Source organism: Felis catus, chromosome D1, assembly GCF_018350175.1.
Source record: "Felis catus isolate Fca126 chromosome D1, F.catus_Fca126_mat1.0, whole genome shotgun sequence".
NCBI classification, from domain to species: Eukaryota; Metazoa; Chordata; class Mammalia; order Carnivora; family Felidae; genus Felis; species Felis catus.
This window is the reverse complement of record NC_058377.1, coordinates 108,008,219-108,033,361: the sequence shown is the minus strand read 5'-3', so window position 1 is coordinate 108,033,361 and position 25,143 is coordinate 108,008,219. Positions and strand designations below refer to the sequence as shown.

The 25,143-nt window shown below is 56.2% G+C and overlaps 3 protein-coding genes across 7 annotated transcripts; 2 read left to right on the top strand and 1 right to left on the bottom strand.

The window, feature by feature from the left end:
• The first annotated feature begins 507 nt into the window (after window positions 1-507).
• Window positions 508-2,444, top strand: TMEM262 (transmembrane protein 262). 3 transcript variants are annotated; one of them, XM_006937494.5, is made up of 3 exons: window positions 508-1,926; window positions 2,034-2,101; window positions 2,240-2,444. In XM_006937494.5, the coding sequence occupies exons 1-3, from the start codon at window positions 1,753-1,755 to the stop codon at window positions 2,442-2,444; spliced, it is 447 nt and encodes a 148-aa protein (XP_006937556.1). In that variant the 5' UTR covers window positions 508-1,752. The 3 variants fall into 3 exon arrangements, with proteins under 3 accessions (XP_006937556.1, XP_006937555.1, XP_006937554.1); XM_006937493.5 differs by having other exon boundaries at window positions 521-1,914; window positions 2,034-2,133; window positions 2,240-2,392; XM_006937492.5 differs by having other exon boundaries at window positions 526-1,926; window positions 2,034-2,133; window positions 2,240-2,392.
• Window positions 2,363-6,699, bottom strand: ZFPL1 (zinc finger protein like 1). The gene is made up of 8 exons (XM_006937495.5): window positions 6,517-6,699; window positions 6,091-6,200; window positions 5,687-5,798; window positions 4,098-4,291; window positions 3,917-3,989; window positions 3,697-3,843; window positions 3,324-3,447; window positions 2,363-2,816 (listed from the first exon to the last, which is right to left on the bottom strand). Exons 2-8 carry the CDS (start codon window positions 6,190-6,192, stop codon window positions 2,630-2,632), a joined length of 939 nt encoding a protein of 312 aa, XP_006937557.1. The 5' UTR covers window positions 6,193-6,200; window positions 6,517-6,699; the 3' UTR covers window positions 2,363-2,629.
• Window positions 6,700-6,770: 71 nt separating this feature from the next.
• On the top strand, window positions 6,771-18,908 carry CDCA5 (cell division cycle associated 5). Of its 3 annotated transcripts, XM_023240043.2 has the most exons (10): window positions 6,776-6,948; window positions 7,163-7,257; window positions 7,336-7,401; window positions 7,481-7,516; window positions 10,890-11,324; window positions 16,596-16,709; window positions 16,919-17,025; window positions 17,209-17,307; window positions 18,269-18,335; window positions 18,485-18,908. In XM_023240043.2, the coding sequence occupies exons 1-10, from the start codon at window positions 6,903-6,905 to the stop codon at window positions 18,665-18,667; spliced, it is 1,248 nt and encodes a 415-aa protein (XP_023095811.2). In that variant the 5' UTR covers window positions 6,776-6,902; the 3' UTR covers window positions 18,668-18,908. The 3 variants fall into 3 exon arrangements, with proteins under 3 accessions (XP_023095812.2, XP_023095811.2, XP_003993632.2); XM_023240044.2 differs by lacking the exon at window positions 10,890-11,324 and having other exon boundaries at window positions 6,771-6,948; XM_003993583.5 differs by lacking the exons at window positions 16,596-16,709; window positions 16,919-17,025; window positions 17,209-17,307; window positions 18,269-18,335; window positions 18,485-18,908 and adding an exon at window positions 11,510-13,092 and having other exon boundaries at window positions 6,782-6,948.
• The last annotated feature ends 6,235 nt before the right edge of the window (window positions 18,909-25,143 follow it).

The window sequence follows — 25,143 nt, the reverse complement described above, 5'->3', positions numbered from 1 at the left end:
AGAGAGAGAGAGAGGGTGCAAGTGAGCGAGGGGCAGAGAGGAGAGAGAGAGAGAGAAAGTGGGGCTCCTCTGAAGTGGGGTTTGTTTTTACTGGAAGCAGGGCTCAAACTCACGAACCATGAGATCATGACTTGAGCTGAAACCAAGAGTCAGACGCTTAACTGACTGAGCCACCCAGGGACCCATCATGCCAATCTTTTACAAGAACAAGTTCACACACTACTTGGATACTTCCTTCAATGGCACTGAGCCAGGGACGCCCGGGTGGCTCAGTCAGTTGAGCAGCTGGCTTCGGCCCAGGTCACGATCTCATGGTTCATGAGTTCAAGCCCCACATCGGGCTTGCTGCTGTCAGTGAAAAGCCTGCTTCAGATCCTCTCCCCCCGCTCCCCCTACCAGTACGTGCTCTCTCTCAAAAATAAACATTAAAAAAAATTTTTTTTAATGACATGGAGCCAGAAACCCTAATGCATAAAAGTTCATGTGTATTCACCAGAGAACTGAGATGCAAACTATTGTTTCAGCAGTGGGCCCATGGCTGGGCCCTGGGTGTCACCCCTGTGATGTGTCAGAACGGGGGTCTCAGGGACGGTCGTGATTAAGGACACTGGGCAGCAAGCATGGTGTGGCAGGAGACTTTGTGTCTTGGCCAGACCTTGAACCTTACTTCTGGGGCAGAGAGACAGGAAGGAGGCCATGGGAGTGGCCAAGTTCGTGTTGTCCTTCTACTTTAGTTCCTGGGAGTGTTCATGTCCCTCTACACCATTTCTGCCCGTTTTTCTGGATTCTGTGGTTGAGAGTCCTGGAGTTTTCACCTCTTACACGTATGGAGGAAATGTTTTCTTCTTGCTTGGAAGTGTCCCTGCCCACTTAGTCTCAGTACTGGATCTTAGTCTCAGTACTGACTCCTTCACTCATGGCCGTGAGCACTTGAGCCGGCACTCCCTCTCTCTACCTCGAACTTGTGCACAAAACGGGATTTCTGCCACGAGTCTCACCTGGGACTCCGGGAAAGGACAGAGATGATGGGAGTGAAAGTGCTGCGTGCTTGAAGGTGGCAGAGAAGGGCAAGCTGGTCAGCATCAGGCCCCTGAAGAAGAGGATAGAAGAGCCGGGTGCCCTCTGGACCTACGGAAGGCCCGGGGAAGGTGCCAGAACAGTTATGGGCACTCTCTCACCTCTTCCCTTCCCTTCGTTCCTCCCCATCAGGGGATGGAGCAGATACTTGGGGCTCGCAATTCAGCCCAGGCCTCCTCGCCTGGGAATGCCCTCCAGCCAGCCTTCTGGGGCCTAGTCTCTTGTTGGCCGAAGACTTGCTGTGGACCTGAGACATGCCCTTCCGCCGTCCCGAGCCCCGGCTCTGTACAAGTACCCACACTGCCTCCTCTGTGGCACTGTCGAGGGGACTCAGCGAGAAGGTACGCAGAAGCGTACACGGTGCGCGGGCAAGATGATACGGGACGCTGTCCCTTCATCAACCCGACGAAGCCAACAGGCTCCTGCTGGCCTGCACCTGTCACCCTCCAACCTCCCTTAACTTGGGAGCTCCCCTGGCCCCTCACGAACCACTCCTCTATTGGCTGGAACCAGCCTGGATTCTAGAATCTTGTCCCCTCCAATGTCCTTGTGGCCCTGGAACCCCACCGCTGTTCCAAACTGTGCACTCTAGAAAGAGAAGGGCCAGCTGCTTCTCCTGGACAGTGTCGGCTTGCTCAACTCCGCCGTCTGACTGGAGTCTACGCTGCCGCCACGATGCGGTGGCGGGACCGGCTGGCTGTGCTCTTCTTTCCAGAAGGCATGATGCTCACTGTGGCCTCACTGATGCTCTTCCTCATACACCTGAGTGTCTTTGCCAGCGACGTGCACAACTTCTGTGTCACCCACCACTACGACCGCATGAGCTTCCACTACACGGTTGTCCTGATGGTAGACCGGGGCCGGGGCTCAAGGGCGTGGTCGGGGGAGGTCCAGGGGCTGATGGAAACCCCGCTGTTGTCTCAGGGGGCCACTCTCCCACTGGATGGGGCCTACAGTTCTCCCAGGTGATCGGCATCTGCTGGGCCGCCATGGGGTCACTCTACGCTGAGATGACAGATAACAAGTTTCTTCGGTGCTTTTCCCTGACCATCCTGAGTGAGTGGGGGTGGGGCTGGGCTAAAGGGGAAGGGGAGCTTTGGATCCCTGAGACCTGGCAAAGAGCAGGCAGGGAATGCTGATGGGGGCTCTCTCCTCTGCCCAGTACTAAATGGAGCCATGTTCTTCAACCGCCTGTCTCTGGAGTTTCTGGCCATCCAATACCGGGAGGAGAGTCACTGAGGCCAGAGGACCGGGCCGAGAAGGGGGAAGGAAAAGGAGGCTTCGGTGTTTTAATAAAGTCTGTCATTTATTTCCACCTGTCATCTCCTTCGTGGGGAGGAGGGTGGGAGGCTGGAGACCCAGGGTAAGCAGGTCAAGACAAACGTTTGAACTGCAGGGGCCCCAAGCCCAGCCAGCAGCCACTCTAGTGGACTTGGCTGGGCCTGGGATCTTAGTGTCTCAAGCTTGAAGGAGAGGAGCGGAGAAAAAAAGCCCCCAGACCTCCCCACCTCAGGCCCCCGGGTCCTAGGCTGGCCCAGCTCCAAGCAAGGGCTCAGGAGGGTCCCACACGGATGTGAGGGTTCATGAGCGGGTCCAAGTTGGGATCGCTGTCAGCTGCAGCTCGGCCCAGGCGGGACATGAGGGCAAGGAGAGCCAGGAAGCCCAGAAGCCCCAGGAGCAGCAGCAGCCCTGCCCGCTGGAGCAGGGTCAGCGGCCGCTTACGAGACCCAGCCCGGCTCCTAGGGGGACGAGGGGAAAGTCAGGTCAGGTCCCCAATCCCTGACGGCCCCTCAGCCCGGAGAGGAACCCCAGTCACGACACTTGTCTTCTGGCCCTAGGACCACCATTCCTGAGCTTTGTTTCTTCATGCGTGCAGGGTCAACCCTGCACCTGCCCGTTACACAGGTGACTGTGCAGCTCAAACCAGCTGAGGCAACAACTTGTTCTGGAAACTGGAATGCGTCAGGTATGGTAGAGTCACTAAGGTCAGGTGGTGCCAGAGCAGGAAGGGGCCTCAAAGAGCCCAAGTTCAAGCCCCAGATACCTAACGGGCAAGGAAACCGCCCGCGAGTAGAGCAGACCCAAGACTCCTGCTGCCAAGCTGCGGCCTCCCTGCACAGCCCAACACGAGGTGTCACTGCCCAGAACAGGCCCCTTTTGTCATGAAACCATCACGCCCAGGGCCTCTGGCTCTCACTTCCTCCCCTCCCCCTTCCTGCCACGCTGCCCCACCTGACCCCGTGTACCTGAGCAGCTGGGCCAGCCAGCCCAGGGCAGGCCGGCGACGGTACTTGTCATCATCACAATCCCCGTGGAGGCCTGGTGAGCGGTCATCGTCCCGTGTGTCATACACCTTCCTCGGGGCTGAGGCTGCAGGGGCAGAGCCACCAGTATCCACAGGCTCAGAGAAACTGGCCTGCAGCAGGGTGGGGGGTGGGGAGGGCAGGAGCTCCCTGCCCTCTCAGCCTGACAGAATGTCTCAGAATCGTGGGGAGGTGATGGCCATGTAAGAGTGAGAAGGGAGGGCCCCCCCGGGGAGGACTCTGGAACCCTGAGCTCCTTACAAGCCAGCCCACTCCCTTTCTATCCTCCTCTAGACTGGACAGTGCCCCGGCTCACCGTGAGTCAAGGGCTCAGGGCTGCCCATGTGGATCACCGTGTGCTGCTCGGGCCGGCTCGGGGAAGCGGGGGGCCGGGGGACTTGGCTGTAGAAGGCTGGGGCGGCGGAAGCGCTGGCAACCTCCTCTCGTTCTGGGGCACCACTGGCTATGGCAAGAAGAGAGCTGTCAGCGGAGCAGGGTGGCAAGGGCCCCCAAAGGCAGTGCGGGCCACCGCTTACCATTAAAACTAGACCAGTCGGAGAAGTCAGAGGTGTTGACGGGCTCGGGTTCCGGGCTCACCACTTCATCGATCTGGAGGAAGGAGCCTGTGTCATCGGCCTGCCTAATTATGTCCCTCCCCACCCCTCTGGCCCAGGTGGCACCCAGGGCAGATGGTCAGACAGACAGACAGATTCTCACCAGAGGAAGGCCCAGTCCTGCTCGGGCCCAGTTGACCGTGGCCAGCTTCTCTCTCAGTGCAGAAGCCACGGGGCCAGCCAGGTTGGTCGGGGGGAAGATGGGGCCACTGCAGCTGGGGCACTGGTAGCCAGCAGGCGCTGTGTTTCGGGGTAGCTGGGCGGCACGTTCGTTGAGGCAAGCCCAGTGGAAGAGGTCTTAGGGCCCATGAGATAGGGGAGGAGAAGCAAGAGGAAGAAGACACTTAGGACCCCTAGCCCGGCAACAGCCCCCAGCCTGCTCTAGGGACATAGGCGCACATACACCTAAGCCTGCAGCCTTCCTGTCCTCACTTAGGTCCATTTTAGCAGTGTCCCCTAAGACTTGAGCCTTCTTGGTCACCACTGACCCAGTCAAGGTAGATGCTACCAAGATCCCCAGCCCACTAGGAGGGAGAAGCCCACCAAGGTGGGAAGAAGATGCCAGCGACCCTTAAAGTGAGTCCTCTCTGAACCTGCCCTGAACACAAGATCCTCGGGCTAACAGCTAATCAAGAACAGTTTCAGAAAAAGTTCCTAAACACACACAGGCACAGGGATGCGTGCACACACCCACGGACACAAATGTACGCGCGCTTGTACACCTACAGTCAAACACAAGTACCGTCCCCTGTATCTGTACTCGTGGGCACACTAACTCGCACACGTACACATCTATACATTCACGTTTGCTAAAATTCAAGCACTGTCACCCACACATACTCCTGCCACCCCACAACGCACCTGTGTTCGTATGGTCACACGATTTACCCGTTTACTCGTCCCCAAGTACTAAGGAACCCGTCAACACATGTAAAAACATAACCCACGTTAAATTCATGGATATAGATACACACATACACACACCGAGAAATACATACACGGAGCTCTCTTGCACTCGCTCCTTCAAAAAAGTGGAACTAAGACTCCTACACCGCAGTCAGGTCAAGGTCACGACACACGTGACTGCTGACTTCTTTTTGCTGATTTACTGTGGGAAACTCCCTTCCTCTCTCCCTTCAGCTCACTGTTGGTCCAGCCAGCTACTGCCCACAGTCATGATGAGAACCACAAGTTTGACCGACTCTCCTTCAATCCTCAAAACGGGCAGGTAAGCAACGAAGAGCTGTAGGGGCGCCTGGGTGGCTCAGTCGGTTAAGCGTCCAGCTCTTGACCCTGGCTCAGATCATGACCTCACGGGTTCGTGAGTTCGAGCCCCGAATTGGGGGACATCGGTGTAAAGCCCGCCTGGGATTCTCCTCTCCCTCTCTGTCGCTTCCCCACTCTCGCGTGCTCTCTCTCTCTCTCAGAATGAATAAACTTAAAAAACGAGACACACAAAAAAAAAACCTAGGAGCTTTAATTTTTAGGGCAAAACACTGAGGTCTAGAAAGGGAAAATGACTTGTCTGAGCTCACATAGCAGGTAAATAATGTAGCAGGGCTAGAATTTTGGGCTCCAGCCTCCCAAGCTTGGGAGGGAGTGGTTTCCATTGCCCTGCTGCTTAGAGAGGCCCTGGAAACTGGTCACCAAGCTGGGCCTGTCCTGATCCCTCCCAAGGTGCTCAGGCCTCACCATAACAGACGAGGCGGGTGGTCTCCCGGTTGGCCAAGGGTATGTTGCACAGTCGGCAATTTGGATTGTAGTCGCTATCTTGGAGCCACTGCAGATAGGACTGGACGATGCACTGCAGAGGGAGAGAGAGGTCACAACGGGGGCCCATCTTCTCAAGGCCCAGCTGCTGGTCTCTCATCACAAAGGAGAATCATCCTTTCTTTTGTCCAATCGATAAACATTTATTGAGCCCACAGTGTGCTAGAGTCTGTCTTACGGGCTGGGGATAGAGCCGAGAACAAAATAAACCAAGTTCCTCCCCTCCTGGAGCTTCCATTCCAGCCCAGGCCCTTCAGAGATTTGGAGAAAACCAATACTGCCTGCCCACCCAGTGCCCTGCTCAGCGGCTCCCATGAAGGACGCACCTTGGCGTGATTGGCTACCAGGCAGTGCTCGCAGACGTTGACCCGGTGTTCGAAGCAGAACAGATTGGTCACCTTCCTCTTGGGGCACTTGCAAAGTCCCATATTCGACCCTGAGAAAGGAGTCTGAGTTAACAGAGAATTCTGTTGTCCGCCACTACGAACTCACAAGCCCAGATGGTTTCCACTCTGAACTCCTCTAGACACCTCTCATTATCGCCCCAACCCCCAATTCCTGCCCACTGCCCCGCTACATCCCTGGCCACGCCCCCTGAACAAATCCCGCCTCTAGCGACCCCCCATTCCTCCTGGATCCCGCCCCCCGCCACGTCCCTCCATCCGCGTCTCTCCGATACCAGCAGCCCCGCCCCAAGGGGCTCCGCCTGAGCCCCACCCCCTCCAAGCCCCGCCCCCACGTTCAATACAGACCCCGCTCTTCGTGTTCCCGAACGACCGCCGCACCGGTCCCGACAGGCGCGAGAGCTGGCCCGAGGCGCGGAAGGACAGACACCGCGCTCAGCCGAGCTCTGCGCTCTCTACCCCGGACCGCTCTGATTATCCCTCCGCTGCCACGTCTCTTCCGGGTGCGGCGCGCTCTGATGACGCTAGCGTGCCACTGGCCCCGCCCCTGCTGACGCTAGACGTGAAGACGGCTGAAGAGGTGAAAACTGAGCACGGCGGCCCTCCCCCCTTGCGTCACTTCCGCTTCCTCCCAGCCAGGCGGGTAATTCGAACGTTTCTGTCTCCGTCGGCCCTCCGGGTTGGCGCGAGCCCTGGCGGCGGAGACCGTGGCGGAGATCGAGACCAAGGCTAATATGTCCGAGAGGCGAACGCGGTCCGGAGGGGCCGCCCAACGCTCCGGTGAGCGGAAGGCGCGCGGGAGCCTGGGGCCGAGCCGTTTGAGGGACGGAGCCCCGTGAGGAAGGCCCTCCCCCCACCGCTCTAGGAGGCTCCTTCCCGGGAAGAAGCCCCGAAGGGCTTGTTTGGGAACTTTCTCTCGCCCTCTCCTGAACTTGTTCTCTAGACTCGGAGGTTTAGAGTCCTCCCCTACCTCCTAACTTTTTTCTCTTCCCAGGGCCCAGGACCCCGTCTTCTACTCAGTCTCCGCGGAGGTCCCAGCGGAAATCAGGCCCTGATCTCCCCAGCACCCTCCCTGAAATCTGGCCCAAGGTGAGCCCGGGATTCCTCAGTTTCTGCCTCGGAGGCCGGTGGAGTAATGTGTAGTTCATGTTCCCTCCTCTTTTCCAGGCATCCCCTGCGGCTCCTGTCAGAAAGCCCATCGTTTTGAAGAAGATCGTAGCCCATACCGTAAAGGTGAGGGCTAACAGAAGGGTTGTGGGTTGGGAGCCAAAATTGGGGGTGGCTAAGTGATCGGTTATTACTGTCTCCACAGACCCCATCTGTGCACACGCCTCGAAGGAGCCCAAGGGTGAGTTCATTTTCATCTGCTTAGTTGAGTGGGGAGCACTCTAGAAATGGGGCAGGGCATACTGGCTGCTCCCATCTGCCCAGGTAACTGTTTTGAGGTACAGATCTTCCTCCCGTTGGGACGGGGTTACATCCTAATAAACCTATCGTAAGTTGAAAATATCCTAAGCCAGAAATGCATTTCATACACGTAATCCTTTGAACGTCATAGTTTGGCGAAGCTTGCCTTAAACGGGCTCAGAACACTTACGTTAGCGCGCCGTTGGGTAAACCATCTAACGCAAAGCCTGTTTATAACAAAGAGTTGGATACCACTTAATTTCTTGAGTTCTGTATGAAAGCGAACAATGGGATGGTTGTACGTTCTATCCATTGTTTACCCTCCGTGATCGCGTATCGGGAACTGCCTGAGAGAGAGTATCTTACCCCGTATCACTAGCCTGGGAAAGGATCAAAATTTGAAATGTGATCTCTGCTGAATGTGTATCAGTTTTGCGCGGTAATAAGGTTGAAGAATTTTGAGTCCGACCATCAGTAAGTTGGGAACCATCTGTATTTGGAAACAGGTTGCCTTTGGAAACCTACATACATCGCCCGTGTTGCGCACTCCTTCTGGACTTAATACATTGTGGTCTTGTGGCGTTCTAATAGTCTATATTGTTTTCCTTGAAGAACTGAGCTGTGTCCCAACTCTTCCTCCTCCTTTCCAGTCTGCTCTGTTTGTGAGTACTGGTTGTTGTAAGAGAAACGTACAGCATTTGTACTGGTTTAGCAGGAGTTACTAAGGGTGTTTCGTTAACAGAAAACCTGTGCCTGGGGATGCAGTAAATGGAAAACGCTAGCTGCCTTTTAGGAGCACATGGAACTCCCAGTCAAGTGGGGAGAAAGACCGATGAGCAAGCGATAGTAGCCTAGTGTGCTGAGAACTGCAATAAGAAAAGTACTAGAGGTCAGGAAGGCACCTAACCCAGACTAGCTGTCCCTGCGATTGTGTCACAGAAGAAGGAAGGTTTCAACTGAGTCTTTAAAGACAGTAGTGTTTGGGCACAGGAAGCTGTGTTTGCCACGACCTCTTAATTCACAAAATCCCGAGGCGTGCAGAAGGGCAGCTTGCTTAGTGTGCCTTTGGCGATCTTGTTAGGGGATGGAACAGGCTAAGACAGAGCAGTTCCTGAAGCATGAAAGCCACACTCGGGAGCTTGGGCTCCATCCTTGGCACCGCAGGAGCCTTTGGGGAGCCGGTAGTCCCCGAGGCATGCTGGCGTGTTTCAGAAAAATCCCTCCTGGGTCTGGGTGGAGACCGGGTTGGAAAAAGCCTGCTGCTGGGGACCCGAGGCCAGGTAGGAGGACTTGACTGAAGTGACATGGTGGGGGCCTGAAGGGAGGGAAGGGCACAGTGATGCTCTGCCCCTCGGCTCACCACATGACCATCCCATCACACAGGACTCGGCTTAAAGGACACCTCCTGGAAGCCTTCCCTGATCACTTGTACCCTGTCGCTGTTGTGTTTCTCTTCGTAGTTCTCGTTAGGCCTTACAGATACCTGAGAATATTTGCGTGTGGTCTTGAGGGCGGGGACTTCTGCCTCCCCGTGGTAATCCCTCATTCTTGTTGGTTGAATGATAGGTTGATGATATACTGATCAAAACTGCAAGGATTTGGACGGCTGTTTGGCTGTAGGGGATGAGGAGGAAGTAGTCTAGGGTGACCCCCATTTTGTTCGGCATCCCCCCTTTTTTTTTTAGTTTATATGAGAGACAATGCAAGTGGGGGAGAGGCAGAGAAGGGGGAGAGAGAGAGGGGGAGAGCACGCACGCACAAGAATCTCCAGCACGCTCTGTGCTGACAGTGTGGAGCCCAAAGCAGGGCTTGATCTCACCAACCATGAGATCATGACCGGAGCCAAAATCAAGAGTCGGATGCGGGGCGCCTGAGTGGCCCAGTCGGTTGAGCGTCTGACTTCACCTTAGGTCATGATCTCGTGGCTTGTGGGTTCAAGCCCAGCGTTGGGCTCTGTGCTGACAGCCTGGAGCCTGCTTCGGCTCCACTCGTGTGCTCGTGCGCGAGCGCGCGCTCTCTCTCTCTCTCTCTCTCTCTCTCTCTCAATAATAAACATTAAATAAGAGTCAAGTGCTTAACTGACTGAGCCACCCAGGCACCCATATTCAGCATCCCCTTTACTAAGACTCCTGGGGCAGATTTCTAGTGCTTGTAGCTAGGAAGTATCTCTCTTGATAACCAACATACTTCTGTTAGACCACAAGAGTGACGGAATTTGTCCTGTTTCTTACCTTGTCTTGGCTGCCAGAAAGCTCAGTGTGGAATTTTGTGTACATCTGTTCACTGAGCATTTATGGAATGCCTGCTGCACGCAGGGCTTTGCGGAAGGTGCTGGATGTAGGCAGGGTCACCCAGACGGACGAAGACCCCTTGCTGTCAGGAACCTCATATTCCAGTTGGGGTGATGGTTGACCAGTGAACAAGCCAAAATCCGAGAGTGGTGGCTGCCGGACGAGATAGGTCAGGGTGGCAGCAGTAAATAGCAGTGGTAGGAGGGGCTGGTCTCTGCTCTATGGTAAGAAATACCTTCTCTGAGGAAGTCGCGTTTGAGCTGAGAGTAGAATTTTTAAGGAGCCAACGCGTGGACCTCTCTTTTTTTTCCTCTCTTGATTGTTTTAAGTTTATTTCTTTATTTTGAAGCAGGAGAGGGGCAGAGAGAATTCCAAGCAGGCTCCACCTACTTAAAATTCCAACCCACCCCCAGTCCTATCTTGTCCTGTTTTTTTTTTCCGAAGCGCTTAGTACCTCTGACGTGCTACATGATTTTTCCCTGTTCGTTAGCTCTGTCTTCCTCCCACGGGAACGGAAGCCCCACGGAGACCGGGTTTTCTCTGTTCTACTCCCTGTTCTCCCAGTGCCTAGAACGGGGCCTGGAACGGGGCCCGTGACCAATAGGTACTTACTGACTGGATGCACATTTTAGGAAAACTCTTGCCAGCTGTGTGACATGTAGACCACAGAGGGCACAGGCAGAAGCAGGAAGAGAGGTCAAGAGGTTACTGCACTGGTCAGGACGACCCGTGATGGACGCCTGCATCAGTAGAGGTTGGCCAGCTTCTGGTCACGTGTTGTTTGGAGACAGAGCCGACACCACCAAGTGGTGATAAGTCCTCTTGCGTTACAGAAGTGCACTCAGAAGCGATGGCAGATTGTTCTTCCCAAATTTGTCTCAAGGTCTGATGTGTTGCTCGAACTGTCTTTTCCTTTATAAGTGTTCTATGCGTCTTTCCACACTGAATCTCCTCGGACCTTTGTGGAAGTGAGTAATAACAGCTAAGTAACAAGGAGTTGTTCTCTCTTCTGCCCTGGTACAGATTGCTTTTTTCTTGGAGAAGGAAAACAACCCTTCTAGCAAGGAGCCTGCTAGGGAGGAGCCCTTCAAGACAAGCAGTGTCCCCATCACCCCCACCCCTACTCCTGTGCTGTGCCCCCTGAATGTCAAGTCCAACTCCAGGGAAGACCTGGACGCCAGAGACTTGGAAATGTCTAAGAAAGTCAGGCGATCCTACAGCCGGCTGGAGACCCTCGGCTCTGCCTCCACCTCCACCCCAGGCCGCCGGTCTTGCTTTGGCTTCGAGGGCCTGCTGGGGTCAGAAGACTTGGCCAGAGTCTCACCTGTGAGGTGTTCAAAGTTAACCGAAGTCCCCAGGGTCCCTGTGAAGCCCTGGGCCCCAGATACCACTCTCCCCGGAATCTCTCCACCTGCTGTGAAAGAGAAACGAAAGAAAAAGAAGGTTCCGGAGATCCTGGTGAGTGGGGGGCAGGGCATTTCCTCTGCTGGCACACGGGACACACTGGGAGACATGCCGGGACTCAGGCTGGCCTGGGGCTCAGCACCTGCAGGGTATAGGTAGAAATGCCCTGGCCAACGTGCCCCTTTCCTCACTCACCTGTCCCCTCCTTCCCCCCCCCCCCCCCATTTCTCTTCCTCTAGAAATCAGAGCTGGATGAATGGGCTGCAGCCATGAATGCCGAGTTCGAAGCTGCTGAGCAGTTTGATCTCCTGGTTGAATGAGATGTCGTGGGGGCCGTATTCTCCCCTCCCTTGTACATAGCTCCTCCTCCCTGCAGAGAAGACACTTGGGGTCCCCTCCCCTGGTCTTGTTACCTGTGCATCTGCCGTCACCACACAAAGCCTGTCCTCCTCTGAAAGCTTGTGCAGCGGCGACAGCATCTCAGGAAACGTACTGCTGTCCCATGTCTATTCTGACCCACCGGCCTCTCCTTCCCTCCCAGGGGAGTCCAGCCAGTTTCCACACCAGGGAGTAGAGATTACTGGCACAGCCAGAGGAGGTGAAAGGCTGGGGTTGCAGGTGAGAGAGGACCTGGGCCGCTGTGGGGGATTGAGGCTGCTCTGCATCAGCCGCACCGAGCCTCAGGCATCCCCCCCACCCTGCATCGTCTTCTCCTGGGGGTTTGGTTCCCGGCCACGAGCCCATCTGCGTCAAGAAGCTTGGGCTCCCTCTCAGATTCTGTAGATGGTCCAGGAGAATTCTGAGGAAGAAGCTGGACGCTGTAGAGTTTTACATTGTGAAGGAGGGAGGGAAGCCTCGGTTGGGTCTGAGACCATAGCTCTTACTATGAAAGCTGTTCTGTAGGTCTGCTCTGCTGCTGAGATTGTTCAGTTAAATGCCAGGCTGCTGGGGGCCAGGAGGGTGCGTTTTTCGGTGTGGCCATTAGGTGCCACGGGAACTGAGGCCCAGGCCTCTGGGGGACGCCTGCACAGGGCCGGGAAGGGGCTGTGGTGGGAGGTGCCCTTATCGTCGCTTAGCCTATTTCTTACAAGATAAAGTGCAGAGTCTACTCCACTGTAGAGGGAAAACAGGGTCAAGCAATCCGAATCCGAGTCCCGCTAGCGTCTTGCAGCTACACCCATAAAGTTCTAGGAGGTGCCTTTTCACCTGCCAGAAAGGCACAAGGGTCAGAGGCAGTTTTAGCTTCCTTAGTGTCTGCTCACACGAGAACACCGCCTGACGAGATGTTAGGAGCAGATGGGGCGCGCGAGCGTGGGTGTGTTGTCTCATTGTTTCTGGGAGCCCTGCTCCCCTGCTTCTCTTGGTTCAGTGCTGGTAAAGAGCATGCTCTCAGAGGCTGCCCTCCCACGATTTCTGCCATACGTCTTCTGACGTTTACGGGGCCGTGGAGGTAGAGGGGAGATGCACGCATGCTGGGTTAGGGTACTTGATGATCCGGCACGGGCCCGGTGGGCACCCGTGAAAGCCCTCAAAAGGCCTGGGAATCCCGGGCCTCCTGTTCAACACTTCGTGCTTCGTCAGACCCTGCAAGCGAGCCCCCTTGCTCGGACGGGCCCGGACGCTCCAGAGCTGGACAGCTAAAGAATTCTTGTCCTCACTGGCTGGTGGGGTGGGACACGTGGGAAGTGTCTTAGCAGAGTCGAGAGTAGCCAGGTGCTGTGCTGATGGCATCGTCGCAAATTCTCGCTGTCCCTGAAAAATTAAGACTAGAGTTTAAGGGGAAATTGTGTTGTCGTTTTAATAAAAAAATTTTTTTTGATTACAAAGTTTCTGCTCATTCGTCGACTGCTGTTTTTATAGAGGCAGAGGCGAGGGTGGGAGGCCCAGGAAGCCAAGCCTTTGACCTGTGTCACCAGGGTTGTCCCCTTGTGCAGGGGACTGCCAGCCTGGCCTCTGGTGGCCCCGTGATCACTGCTCTGCTCTCACGTTTGTTTTTTTCTGTCCAGTCAAGAACAGGCCCTTCAAGGCAGGACTTGCTTCTTCAAGGCAGGACTGCCTGGAAAGGGGGCCTCCAGGGAGCCCCAGCCCCTCCAGTCCCAGGAGGAAAGAAGGGCTGCTAAGAGCTTCACCCGGTGCCTGGGGACCTGCTCCTCACAGAAGCCGGCCTCTGTTCCCCTGTGAGGCTCCTGCGAAGGAGCCAGCTTCTCACACTGGCCCAGCCGCCGTGCCCTACGACAGTAGGGGCAGAGCCTCCTGGGGGCTAGTCAAAGATACAGGTTCAGTTCGCCCATCCGGCTCACGGACGCCCAGGGACGCGTGTGCCGCTTGATGGCCTATGGCGCGAACTAGTCTCCCTTCCAGCTCCTCTTTAGACTTGTCCTTGCCTCCTGGCCCTTAGAACAAATTAAGGGCTTTAACTCCTTAAATTCAGGGTGCCTGGGTGGCTCAGTTGGTTAAGCATCCGACTTCGGCTCAGGTCATGATCTCACTGTGAGTTCAAGCCCCGTGTCGGGCTCTTTGCTGTCAAGGGGCCCGGGGGGTCATCTGCAACTCTGTGCTCGCCCTTGCCCCATCCCATCAGCCCTAACCTCAGCCTCCCTCTGTCCCAAGGCCGTTGGACAGCACTGGCCTGGCAGGTCTAGTTCCTTTTAACCTCTCCCTTCCAAACTCCACACTGGGGCCAGACTCAGTTTCCTAGAAGACAAAAATAGCCCGTCTCTCCCTTGCTTAAAGCCCTTTACACGACTCCACTTCTGAGTGTAACACCCAAAAGAATGGAAAGTAGGGTCTCGAAGGGATAAAAGATAATCATTCGTACAGACCATTGAGAGGCTGGCTTTTGTGGTGTCACAGCGTCTCCTGCACTTGTTCCCCGGTATCCACACAGTGTAGACGCTTGGCAGGGGGGTCAGTTGCGCCTGCCTCTCCACTCCCAAGGCCCTTGGCTTCCCGCCACCCCCCACCCCCCCCACCCCCCGTGTCTCCTCATCCCCCCCACACTCCTACTTACGGCCCAGACGACCCACAGACACACAAAGGTCTCTCCATGCCTCCTTGTCACCTGGGGGCCACAGCCCAGGCCAGCTCACACTGTGCCCTGGTGGGAGTGCCCTTCAGCACCGGCCTGCCCAAGCCGCTCCCTCTTTTGGATCGCTCTCCCCGTGCCAAGATACCCCATTTCCTATGTACGGACAGTCAAGCATCACATTCGCGGCGGAATCTAGCTGGAGCTTTGAACCAAACGTGTGGCTCCCTTCTTTCGTGGCCGGGGCTGTCGACAGGCTTCTGTTAGGGCACGTCTCCCCCTGTGCTGCGCTCACCTGGGAACCTGGGACCTTCCCTAGCCCCGGGTCACGATCACCTATCTGTGTGCTCTCGGGGACCCTGCCGAGACCCGTCCCGCAGGAAGCAGCTCAACACGGTTTACTGGGGACCACTAACTGCAGAGTAACCTGCGTTCCGTCACGTTCAGGCCACTGATTACTGACCTTTTCTTATACTTGGGCCCTTGAGGCTGCTTCCAGTTTCGCTCTTTGGTATAAATCGGCTACCCTGTGTAAATTATTTTTTATTTCCATGGGAGTCGTGTCTTTAAGCCTCATTACCAAAGCAACCTTACCAGGGGCAAAGGTCCCGGCTAGTTTTGTAGGTCTTGTTCTACGCTGCCAACTTCCCCCAGGACACAAATCAAACCCAGTGACAGAGCTACCCACTTGGGAGCGCTGGTGTTACTTTGGAGAGTTACAGGAACTCCTGCAGGATATTGCCAGCCACGAAGGTTCTGTTTACATCATGTGGACAGGAATTATAATATTTTAGGCCACCCGGAAAGGCTCGATGGACGGCAGAGAGGGCTTCACATAGGATCCCTGTCACGACCCATGGGCCTGTCAAAAGCCCAGACGGAGCTCGGTATGAAGGACACACGGGAGGTCACTATTTGCCTTCTCATTGGATTGTCCTCTATCACTAGGCCAGCCGATGTGCAAGATTCTGGAAAATCTGAAAGTGAAAAATGGTGACAATTCCCTCTATTGACTGAAGACTTTCTGTCACCTGGGGGCGGGGGGCGCCTGGGTGATTCAGTTGAGCATCCGACTTCGGCTCAGATCATGATCTTAGGGTTCGTGAGTTCGAGCCCCGCATCGGGCTCTCTGCTGTCAGCACAGAGCCCATCTCCCTCTCTCTGTGCTCCCCCGATCGCATTCTCTCTCTCTCTCTCTCAAAAATAAACACTGAAAAATATATATTTAAAGACTTCCTGTCACTTGGGGAGAAGCTGCTAGTAACATCACTTCGTAGACACAGATGCATATTTAGGCTCAGGGATGTGAACCCGTCCACGGGGGTCCCGGGGAGGCACATCTGCTCAGCAGAGAAAAGAGTGGGGTTCAGCTCAGATTACAGAGCAGGGAGGGAACAGGAGAGGGGTGAACAGCACGGGCAAGAGTGGCGGTGGGGGCAGCTCAGGCTGGTGTTGGGAAGTGAGGCTCCTGGCCGGTCTGAGCAGAGACCTGTTCAGGGACAGTGGCGTATTAAGGGGGTTGGAAACAGGGGTGTACATAAGAGAGGGTCTTGAATGCCACACTATTTGTTTCTCGGTGTCTCATCGATAGATGATTTCTATGCCCCAAACGGGAGGGATTCTCCACTTTTTTACAAGCTTCTATAGGATTCCTTTCAACAGGGTGCCCGTCACGCCCCCACCCCCTATACCTTGCATTTGCAAGGGTTCGGTTTCTAAAATATTACCAGCATGTAGCATGTTGCCAGATAAAATGCGGGTCACCTAGTAAAATTTGAATTTCAGATAAACCATGAATCATTTTTTAGTCTAAGTATTTCCCAAACACTGCGTGGGCCATACTTAACGCTTTTAAAAGTATTCGGTTTCATGTGAGATTCAAATTTCACTGGTACCCTTCCTTGCGCTTTATTTGCTAAATGTGGTAATCCTAACTTTGAGGGGTCTGGTTTGCCAGACAGAACTGGTGGTGGAGGCTCTCCAGACCGGAGGCTACGTCAAGAAAACCAGACAAGGGGCGCCTGGGTGGCTCCGTCGGCTAAGCGTCCGATTTAGGCTCAGGTCGTGATCTTGCGGTTCGTGGGTTCGAGCCCCGCATCAGGCTCTGGGCTGACAGCTCAGAGCCTGGAGCCTGCTTTCGGATTCTGTGCCTCCCTCTCTCTCTGTCCCTCCCCAGCTCCCTGTCTGTCTCTCTCAAAAATATATAAACAATTAAAAAAAGAAAACCAGACAAGGCTGGAAAGGGGGAGACCAGCAGGATGGCGGACGTGCCTCACCAACCGGGCTTCTGTCTCCTTCAGTCTCTCAGGGGCAGACGAAGAGCCCACTCTACACCCGTGGTGAAGCCAGAGGTGCAGCCTGTTGAGAAGCAGGAGCCAGAAGACCCTCAGGTCTCCGGGGAGCCAGTCTTAGAGGTGACAGGAAGCACCAGGGCCTCCCAAGGCAGACGGCAGGGGTGGCAGGGAGGGTGGCAGGTGGCTGGAGAAACGCTTCCCCGGCCGGAGAGGAGCTCTGGACTGCCGGCCACCAGCCCCGCTGTCTTGCTCTACGGTGTGAGGGGACCCAGTCTCCCTGGCCGCCAGCCTTCTGCCCTTCAGTCACCATGGCGCCTTCTCTGCCAAAGCCGTCTTCTTCAGAGCAACCGCGGAACTTGCAGCCGGAACCTACCGTCACATTCCTGTTTATACTCCTGAGCACAGCGGAGCCCAAGGAGTCCAAAGACCCCGAGGGGTAAGGCTGAGTGAGTGTGTGCAGGGGAGGGAGGCAGAGGGTGCTTCTCTCTGTTAACATTCAGACCTGGGCCAGGACTCGGCCCTGGGATGCGCAGACCTGGGCCCGGGCCTGCCCCCCTCCCCAGGCCCTCCCCCAGCCTCTAGACCCTCTGGTCCAACCCTTGCTGCGCACTCTGCCCAGGGACGCAGAGATCCAGGGGGACCAGTTCCTGGACAAGGAAGACTGGGGGGCCCGGCGGACCTCACAGGAAATCAGCCATTTACACAATGATTGCATGAGGTGAGCTGGGCCGGGGCAGGTGGGGGCGGGTGGGGGGACAGGGCTCCCCCCCCCCACTGAGGTCAGGGCCTCGGGCTTGACAGCGGTGGGTTTGCACCCTCGCGTGCCCCTCCTCCTTCCCCTCTTCTGCCTGCTCACCGTTCTGCACTGGATGACCTCCTCACTGGCCAGCAGGTCCCCTCCCTCCCCAGCATCGGTGCCCTCCTTCTGTGTGAGCGGAACCTGCCCCACAGGTGCAGGAGGCGACCGCTCTTTCCCATCGGGCAACTGGGTGCCCGCATGCCTGGTCAGCAAGGCTGCCTGCAAGGGGACCCCCACCTTTAACTGTCCAAGAACTTGGGAGGGAGCAGTTTGGTCTGTGGAGCAACGGGGGTGGGGCTCTGTTCTCTGGGTGCCAGGCTCTGGAGTCTGTGTAATCCCGCGGCCACTTGGCCCTCCGTGGTGATGCCAGGGTCAGACCTCTGCCTGGAGACAGAGGTTTGGGGGGTGGGGCAGGGGGACACATTCCCTCCGGGCTGCACGTGGGCTCCCATAGCAGAGATCCGAGGGGTGGGCACGTTGATTCATACCCAGAGCACTCGGGCCGGGCTACTTCCGGGGCCGACCCTCTTGCTGGCCTGGAACCACGCAGAATTCTGTCATGGTCCCCGCTGCAGCCCAACAGGCTGGGATGGCTAGCCTGTGGGACAGAGCAGCCGGCCCTTCTCCTGCTGGAGAAGAGGAAGACACACTCTTCATTTCGGTCTGGGTCTCCTGCTGTGAGTCACGGTCACTGGGGGGGGGGGGGGGACCCGCCCCCACCTATGGCTTTGCCAGGACAAGACTGGACCCTTGGTGAAAGCCCGTTCCCAGGTGGCCTTTCCAGGTCACACAGCCCAGGCAGGAGACGCGTGTTGGGCGCTGCGGGGAAGCTGCTTAGGACAAGAGCCTGGGGGCTGACGCGGGTCCCTTTCCATTCTAGACTTCGGGAGTCACTGAGCACCATCCAAGCAGACAACCTGGCCCTGGGGGAGAAGCTGCAAAGGCTGGTGAGCCCCTCAGCCCGGGACCCCCTTTCTTCGTTGTGCCTCCCCCTCCTCCCTGCCTCCCAGCCCAGCTAGAGGGCCTCATAGCGGGCCTCAGACAGTCCTGTCCGGGGTCCGTACCCACCTCTGGGCCCTGCAACCTTTTGTTCCAGCTGAACTTGTCATATAAGAGCCTCCAGGAGGAAGCAGAGGCCCTCCAGGAGGAGGTGAAGGCCGTCCACGAGGGAGCCCAAGCCATCCAGGAGGGAGCCCAGGCCGATCCGGAGGAGGAGGCCCAGGCTGTCCCGGAGGATGCCCGGGCCGTCCAGGGGGTGGCGCTGTCCCCGCTGCCCTGACAGCGCCCCTGTGGCACGTGGGGAGCAAGGGCAGGCCTTCCCAGCCGCTCACTCAGCCGTCCTTGCCTGTAGCAACCCAGCTCCCAGGAGACAGCACTCGTCCTGCAGCCTGGTGCTCCCGCCACCCACAGACACCAGCGTCAGCCCTGGCCAGGCCCGAGGCTGGAAACTGGTCGTCTCCTCGGGAAGACGTTCCAGCAGCTCCTCTGCAGGTCCCAGCAATAAACTTCTCCGCAGTTGAGCAGCCACTCCCCGCGTGTTTGTGGGCCCTGGGAATCAGGTAGGGTGGGAGGTCACCAGCTCCAAAATGAGCTTGGTCCCTGGGCCCCCTCTGAGACCCCCCCCCCCCGCCTTGGTTCCCTGGCCCTGAACTCCCATCACCCCGGAAGAGGTTCCAGGCCTGGTGGCGTCAGCCTCAAGGGCAATGTCCCCGTGATAAGCACTGGGGTGGGACTAGAAGCGCCCCCCCCCCCCCAAGGATGGAGGCCACAGGTCTAACTCCAAAGGGCAGAAAGAGACTAGGGAAGGTCTGGAAGAGCCACTACCCACCTTGCGACCTCGGAGAAGTCTCTTCTCCTTTATAAGGCCAATCATGGGCAGGGGTGGGGGCTGGTAGTGGGAGCTCCACAGGGGTCCAACACCTGACACTCTGAGACCTCTTGCCCTACACCCATGGGACTCTTCCTGCCCTGGCTGCGGCTGGCTGCCTTCCTGTATGACAGGAGCATGGTTCATTTGGTTTGGTGTTCAGACTCCTTAAAGAGGGGTGCCTGGGTGGCTCAGTGGGTTGATTTCAGCTCAAGTTCCTGGGACCGAGCCCGGAAGTCGGGCTCTGCGCGGGCAGTGCGGAGCCTGCCTGGGATGCTCTCTCCCTCTCTCTGCCCCTCCTGCGTGCTGTCTGTCTCTCTCAAAAATAAATAAACTTATTTAAAAAAGAAAAACAACTCCTTAAGGAGGAAGAGGACAGAGCCAGCAAGATTGATGAGGTTTTTGGGGTGACTGTGGGGCTCGTGGGGTCTGGAGCCGACGACCAAGAAAGACAGGACCCGTGGGCAGGAAGAGCTGCCCCGGAACCCTGAAGAGAGACTGGTTAAAGTCCAGGGGAAGTTTCCAGTGAGATTTTCATATGCTAAAGACTCAAAGGTTACCGGAGGCCTAGCTATTGTCAAGCTAAGGCGGTTTTCTCTCCAGCAAATCATTAGCATTAAGACTGTAAGGAGTTTCTGGAGAAACGTTTTACTCTGCCTGCCCCAAGTATTTATTTGTCAATGGGCTGCTGGTTAGAAGGAAATTGAGTTCTAGCTGCCATTTCTTTCTGCCTTTGTTCCCCACCTCACTATGGAGGGGTGATGGAGACTTTTAGGTCCTTCGGGACTATGATCTCTATCAGTTAACCATCTGTTTTTCCCCTTTCCTTTGTTCTCGGGCAGCCAGGAGTGCCCAAGGAATGTCACACAAGTCCCACCTTGGTGGGGGAGGGGGGTGTTTGCGGCCTGTCAGCTTGCCTCGTGCTCCCTGATCAAGATGATGAAACCAGTTTAAAGGAGGATACAAGAAATCGACACGTGTGTGTGTGTGTGTGTGTGTGTGTGTGTGTGTGTGTGGTCAACGGGGGAAGCAGGAGGAATCCTGAAATAAGATTGCTATTGCTAAATTAGATCAATATTGGTCAATATCCTATAGAACAGTGTTTTTCAGGGGCACCCAGGGGGGTTCAGTCAGTTAGGCGTCTGACTTCGGCTCAGGTCATGATCTCACAGTTTGTGAGTTCGAGCCCCGTGTCGGGCTCTGTGCCGACAGCCTGGAGCCTGCTTCTGATTCTGTGTGTGTCTCTCTCTCCCAAAAATAAATATTAAAAAAAAAAAAAGAGCGGGGCGCCTGGGTGGCGCAGTCGGTTAAGCGTCCGACTTCAGCCAGGTCATGATCTCACAGTCCGTGAGTTTGAGCCCCGCGTCAGGCTCTGGGCTGACGGCTCGGAGCCTGGAGCCTGTTTCCGATTCTGTGTCTCCCTCTCTCTCTGCCCCTCCCCCATTCATGCTCTGTCTCTCTCTGTCCCAAAAATAAATAAAAACGTTGAAAAAAAATTAAAAAAAAAAAAGAGCAATGTTTTTCAAAGCCCCATGACCCCTAAGGGTGATAAAATGTACTGGGCAGAAATTCTCTAGTATGACACGAAAGGACTGGGGCCATCTTTCTGCCTCATACCCACTGCAGGGAACACTAACCAAGAGGATGGAAATTCAGGTTTGCGGCCCCTCTTCAGACCTAGCTTGACTTACACCAGCCCCGGTGGGATCACGCCCAGGCCAGTAACTCCCGACAGATTTGATTAGTGAAGGTTTGATTTGATCAGAGCTGAGCTGAGCTCTGACCTAGCAGCTGCCTCCTCCAGGACTCCACCCTCAGGGCCTGGATGGTTCTAGGAGTCCGAGAGGCGCCCCCGCCCCCCCCCCCCCCACTTCCTGACCAGTTCTTGAAGGCGGTCCAGCTGTTACAAAACAGCAATCCTGCCATTTTCCTGAAGGGAATCATCTGATGCTCAGACCGGAAGCATGATCCCCTTTGAGCCTGCTTCCCCCCAAAGCCTCCAGCATCTCAGCCTGGGAAAGCAAAGGTATGCGGCTACGTGAACACCGCAGGAAATGGAGTCGGTCACAGAGCCCTCTCTGCGCACTTGTCTCCAAACCACAGAAGAGCTGACAGGTGCCCCGGAGGCCCTAGCATTGTCCTGCCCTGAGCTCCGTCCCTACAGCCGCTCCTGTTGACACAGCAAGGCAGCAAGGCAGGGAGGCCTTCCCAAGGAGGGGGTCCCACAGCACAGCCATGTGGGCCCCGGGACATTCCCAGGTCTTTTAACACACACACACACACACACACACACACACACTACTGTGCCATTCACAAGCTGTGCCCCCGGATCGTCCAGGCCTCTCTGTCTTCAAGGCACTGAGGCTGGGTTGGCAAACCAGCCTCCTGCGTCCCCGTGATTCCGCCTTGCGAGGAGCAGAATGGGATGCCCCTCTCCGCCTGGAGCCTGAGAGGTGGTGTAGCTTTGGAGAGAAGAGGTCCTGCTCCCTCAGCTCCGCCACGTGCCAGCCCGTGTGGCCTCGACCGAGTAACCACGCGTGCTTCTTTTATCTGCAACATGCCCACTTCAGAGGCCCCCGCGAGGACCGGTGACCCAGTGCGGGCTCGGGGAGTTGTTAGCATGCAGCGAGGGTTGGCAAGTAGCCTACTTCTGGTGCATCTACCCACGCCTCCAACGTGGCTTCGGGGGCCCCGTGGAAGCAGGGTGGAGTGGGGTACCCCAGCAGGCTCCCAGCAGCCCACCTGAAGGGGCTGCTATTCCTGCCTGTGAGGTTGGGTCGATCCCGCGGCCCAGCAGCAGCACCCTCTGGAAACATCCGCCCCTGGAGGACTGTTAGATCCCACATCCCCGTCTCACGAGGGCACTTGTGTCATGCAGGCCCCCACCCGTGGCCACCTCAGCGATCCCACTGGGGCTCATTCAGATGGGGTCTGTTTCCCAGAGGTTCTGAGCCCACCTTTTGTATCCCTTGGGGTTGCCCCGGGCCCCCTGCGTTCTGCTCCTTAAATCCCAGATAGCTGGGCCATGATTGCCCGACGCTGAGGAGGTGCGTTGGTCCAAGGCGGCTTTCCATCCATTCGACGGGCATGTGCTGAGTGCCTCCTATGTACCAGGCTCTGTTCTGGGCTCCGGAGATTCAGCGAGGGTGATTCAGTGAGATTCAGTGAGGGCGAAGCTTCCATCCGGGAGTGGGGAAGGGTGAGCAGGCCAGGACCAGGGAAAGACAACAGGACCGCTGGGCAGTGCTGAGAGCCTGCCTGAGGTTTGGGCTCATAAAGGTAAAGCAAGACCAGTGAGGTCACGTGATTCTGCAGGCCCATTCAGGGTCAAGGGTACAGGTGCAGAGTGGGCAGAGCGCCAGGTTTTTTTCCCCAGCGAATGTGACCAAAGCAGAAGAGGAAGCCGGTGGTGGAGAGGCTTTGTAAGGGGCTGGGCGAGGCCAGGAGGGAGGAGAGGGAAAGTGGGAAGAGCTGGCACCAATGGATCAGGGGTCCTGGAGGGACAGGAGAACTCCTGCAGGCAGCAGGATCAACAAGTGAGGTGGGAAAATAAAGAGAACGCGGTAGCTACCTTAAGTGGTTCCATCAACACCACAATCCAAAATGTTCAGGGAGGGGCCACACCAGCCACCGAGCCAAGATGGGGAAAGGAAAATTGGCCAGGTTTACATCCGGTGCAGAATGCAGCGTAGACACCAGCTGACTCCAACAGCCTGAGCTGGGGTTCTCAGATGGCACACAGAGATGTCACACGCCCTTGTCCACGTGTTGCATCTGTAATTTCACAGGTTCAAGCGGCTAAATCCCTCCAGGAGGGGGTGGTGTGGGACCGTGGGGCTGTTCCTCATGCCGTCGTCACCGTGTCTGTTTCTCAACTTATCAGCCGATCTTGACGTCCCTCCCACTGCCTGCCAGGTGGTGACAGTCCTCCTGGTCCTCAGGAATGTGTACGCTCCCCACACTAACAGGCTTCTGATAAGATCCAAGGTCATATCTGGCGTGCTGATAACCACCTTGCAAAAACTGTGGCTTCCTGGTGTGCCTCCCTGAACCACTGATCACACTAAACCCCCCCATAGCCCTCCCATGCTGTCCTCCTGACCAGCAGCACCAGGGGGGATGGACACAGGAGGGTGGGGGGCAGGTGGTGCCCACAAAACAGGGTTGTGAGCAGGAAGGGGGCTGCTCCGGGAGTGGGCTGTGAAATCACACACACACCAAGTCTACCCTGCCCGGCTCGCCCAGCTCTTGGGGCATCTGTGGGACAATCAATGGGCTGCAGCCTGGCTGGGGAGAGGCCCAAGGCAAGATAGGTCATGGGGGTAGGAGGAGTCACAGCTTGAGCCCCAAGGATCTTTCCACCCTGCCTGGCTCTCTGAGGCCCAGAAGGGGCCCAATCAACATTTATAGTGAGAACTTGGTATCTTCCTCTCCTTCTCAGCCTTTGCGCATGCTGGGCCATTTGCACGGATGGCCTGCTCCTGCCTTCTCTGCCTGCTGAATGCCTTCTCATCCTTGGAAGATCCCCTCAAATGTTCCCTCTTAGAATTCCACATTCTCCCCACTGGGAACACACTGGTCCTCCCTCTATAGGGGCACTTACCACATGGTTGAGCCCAAAGCCTGCCTGTCTCCCCTCTGGACCTGAAGTCTTGGGCACCTCTTCCTCCTCAGGCCCTAACACGGGTCTTGCACAGAGCTGGATGAATGGATTCTTGCAGGTATAAGAGAAGGAGTGAATAAAGGAATAGATGGATGGGAGGGTGGGTGGATGCGTGGATAGAAAAATGGATGGGTAAATGGGTTAGTGGGTAGATGGATGGATGGGTGGATGGATGGGTAGATGGGTGGATGGGTGGATAGATGGATGGATGGATGGATGGATGGATGGATGGATGGAAGGATAGAAGGATGGATGGATGGATGGATGGATGGATGGATGAAGGATGGTTGGATGGATGGATGGGTAGTTGGGTGGGTAGATGGATGGATGGATGGATAGATAGATGGATGGATGGATGGGTGGGTGGCTGGATGGGAGAATAGATGGGTGGGGGAATAGGAGGGCGGGTGGATAAATAGTGGATGGATGGATGAACGGGTGAATGGATTCCAGAGAGGGCAGATACGGTTAGAGCATGGAGGAGGAAGTCACCTTGCAAAGGAAGAAATGGCTTCCCTTTCTAAGAGTTCCACTTCCTCACATAAGCTGGGACCCCTGCAGGATACACACAGAGAATTCTTCTGGATCCCCTTTCTTCCTTTAGCCCCAGGTTTTGCATTTTAGGGAGTCAGATGAGGCAGGAGTGGCTAAAATGTACTGAGCTCCCATGATGTGCCAGACACTGGGCTAGATTTTTCTGCAGATGTGGTCTTGTTTAATGAAAACAGCACCAGTTTTGTGAAACAGATCTCTTATCCCCGTTTGACAGCTTTAAAAAAACAAAACAAAACAAACAAAACAGAGTCAGAGAAGCTAAACGAATTGCTCAGGGTCACACAGCTTACATCCGGCAAGGACGGCATTTGAACTCAAAACCTGCTCAAGCAGCGGGGGCTGAATGCGCTGGAAATCAAAGGGCTCCGAGGAGACAGAGGCAGGGGTGGCTGGGGGCAGGCCCAGCCTTGCTCTGAACAGTGGCTCTGAGTTCCAGTTCTGGCTGAGACCTGGTCCCTCTCTGGGCCTCAGTGTGCCCAAATGGACTTGATACCCTGGGGGTCGCTTCGGTGAATGATGCAGATATGGAGGTGGATGGGAACAGCTCGCGGCCCTCCCTGCAGGATGCTCCCTGACTCTCCCCGCCAGAGGAGGGCCAAAGGGCAGGGCCACCCATGGGGTAATGGTTAACTAGACCTGACACCCATCTATAAGGAGTGACCCCAGCTGG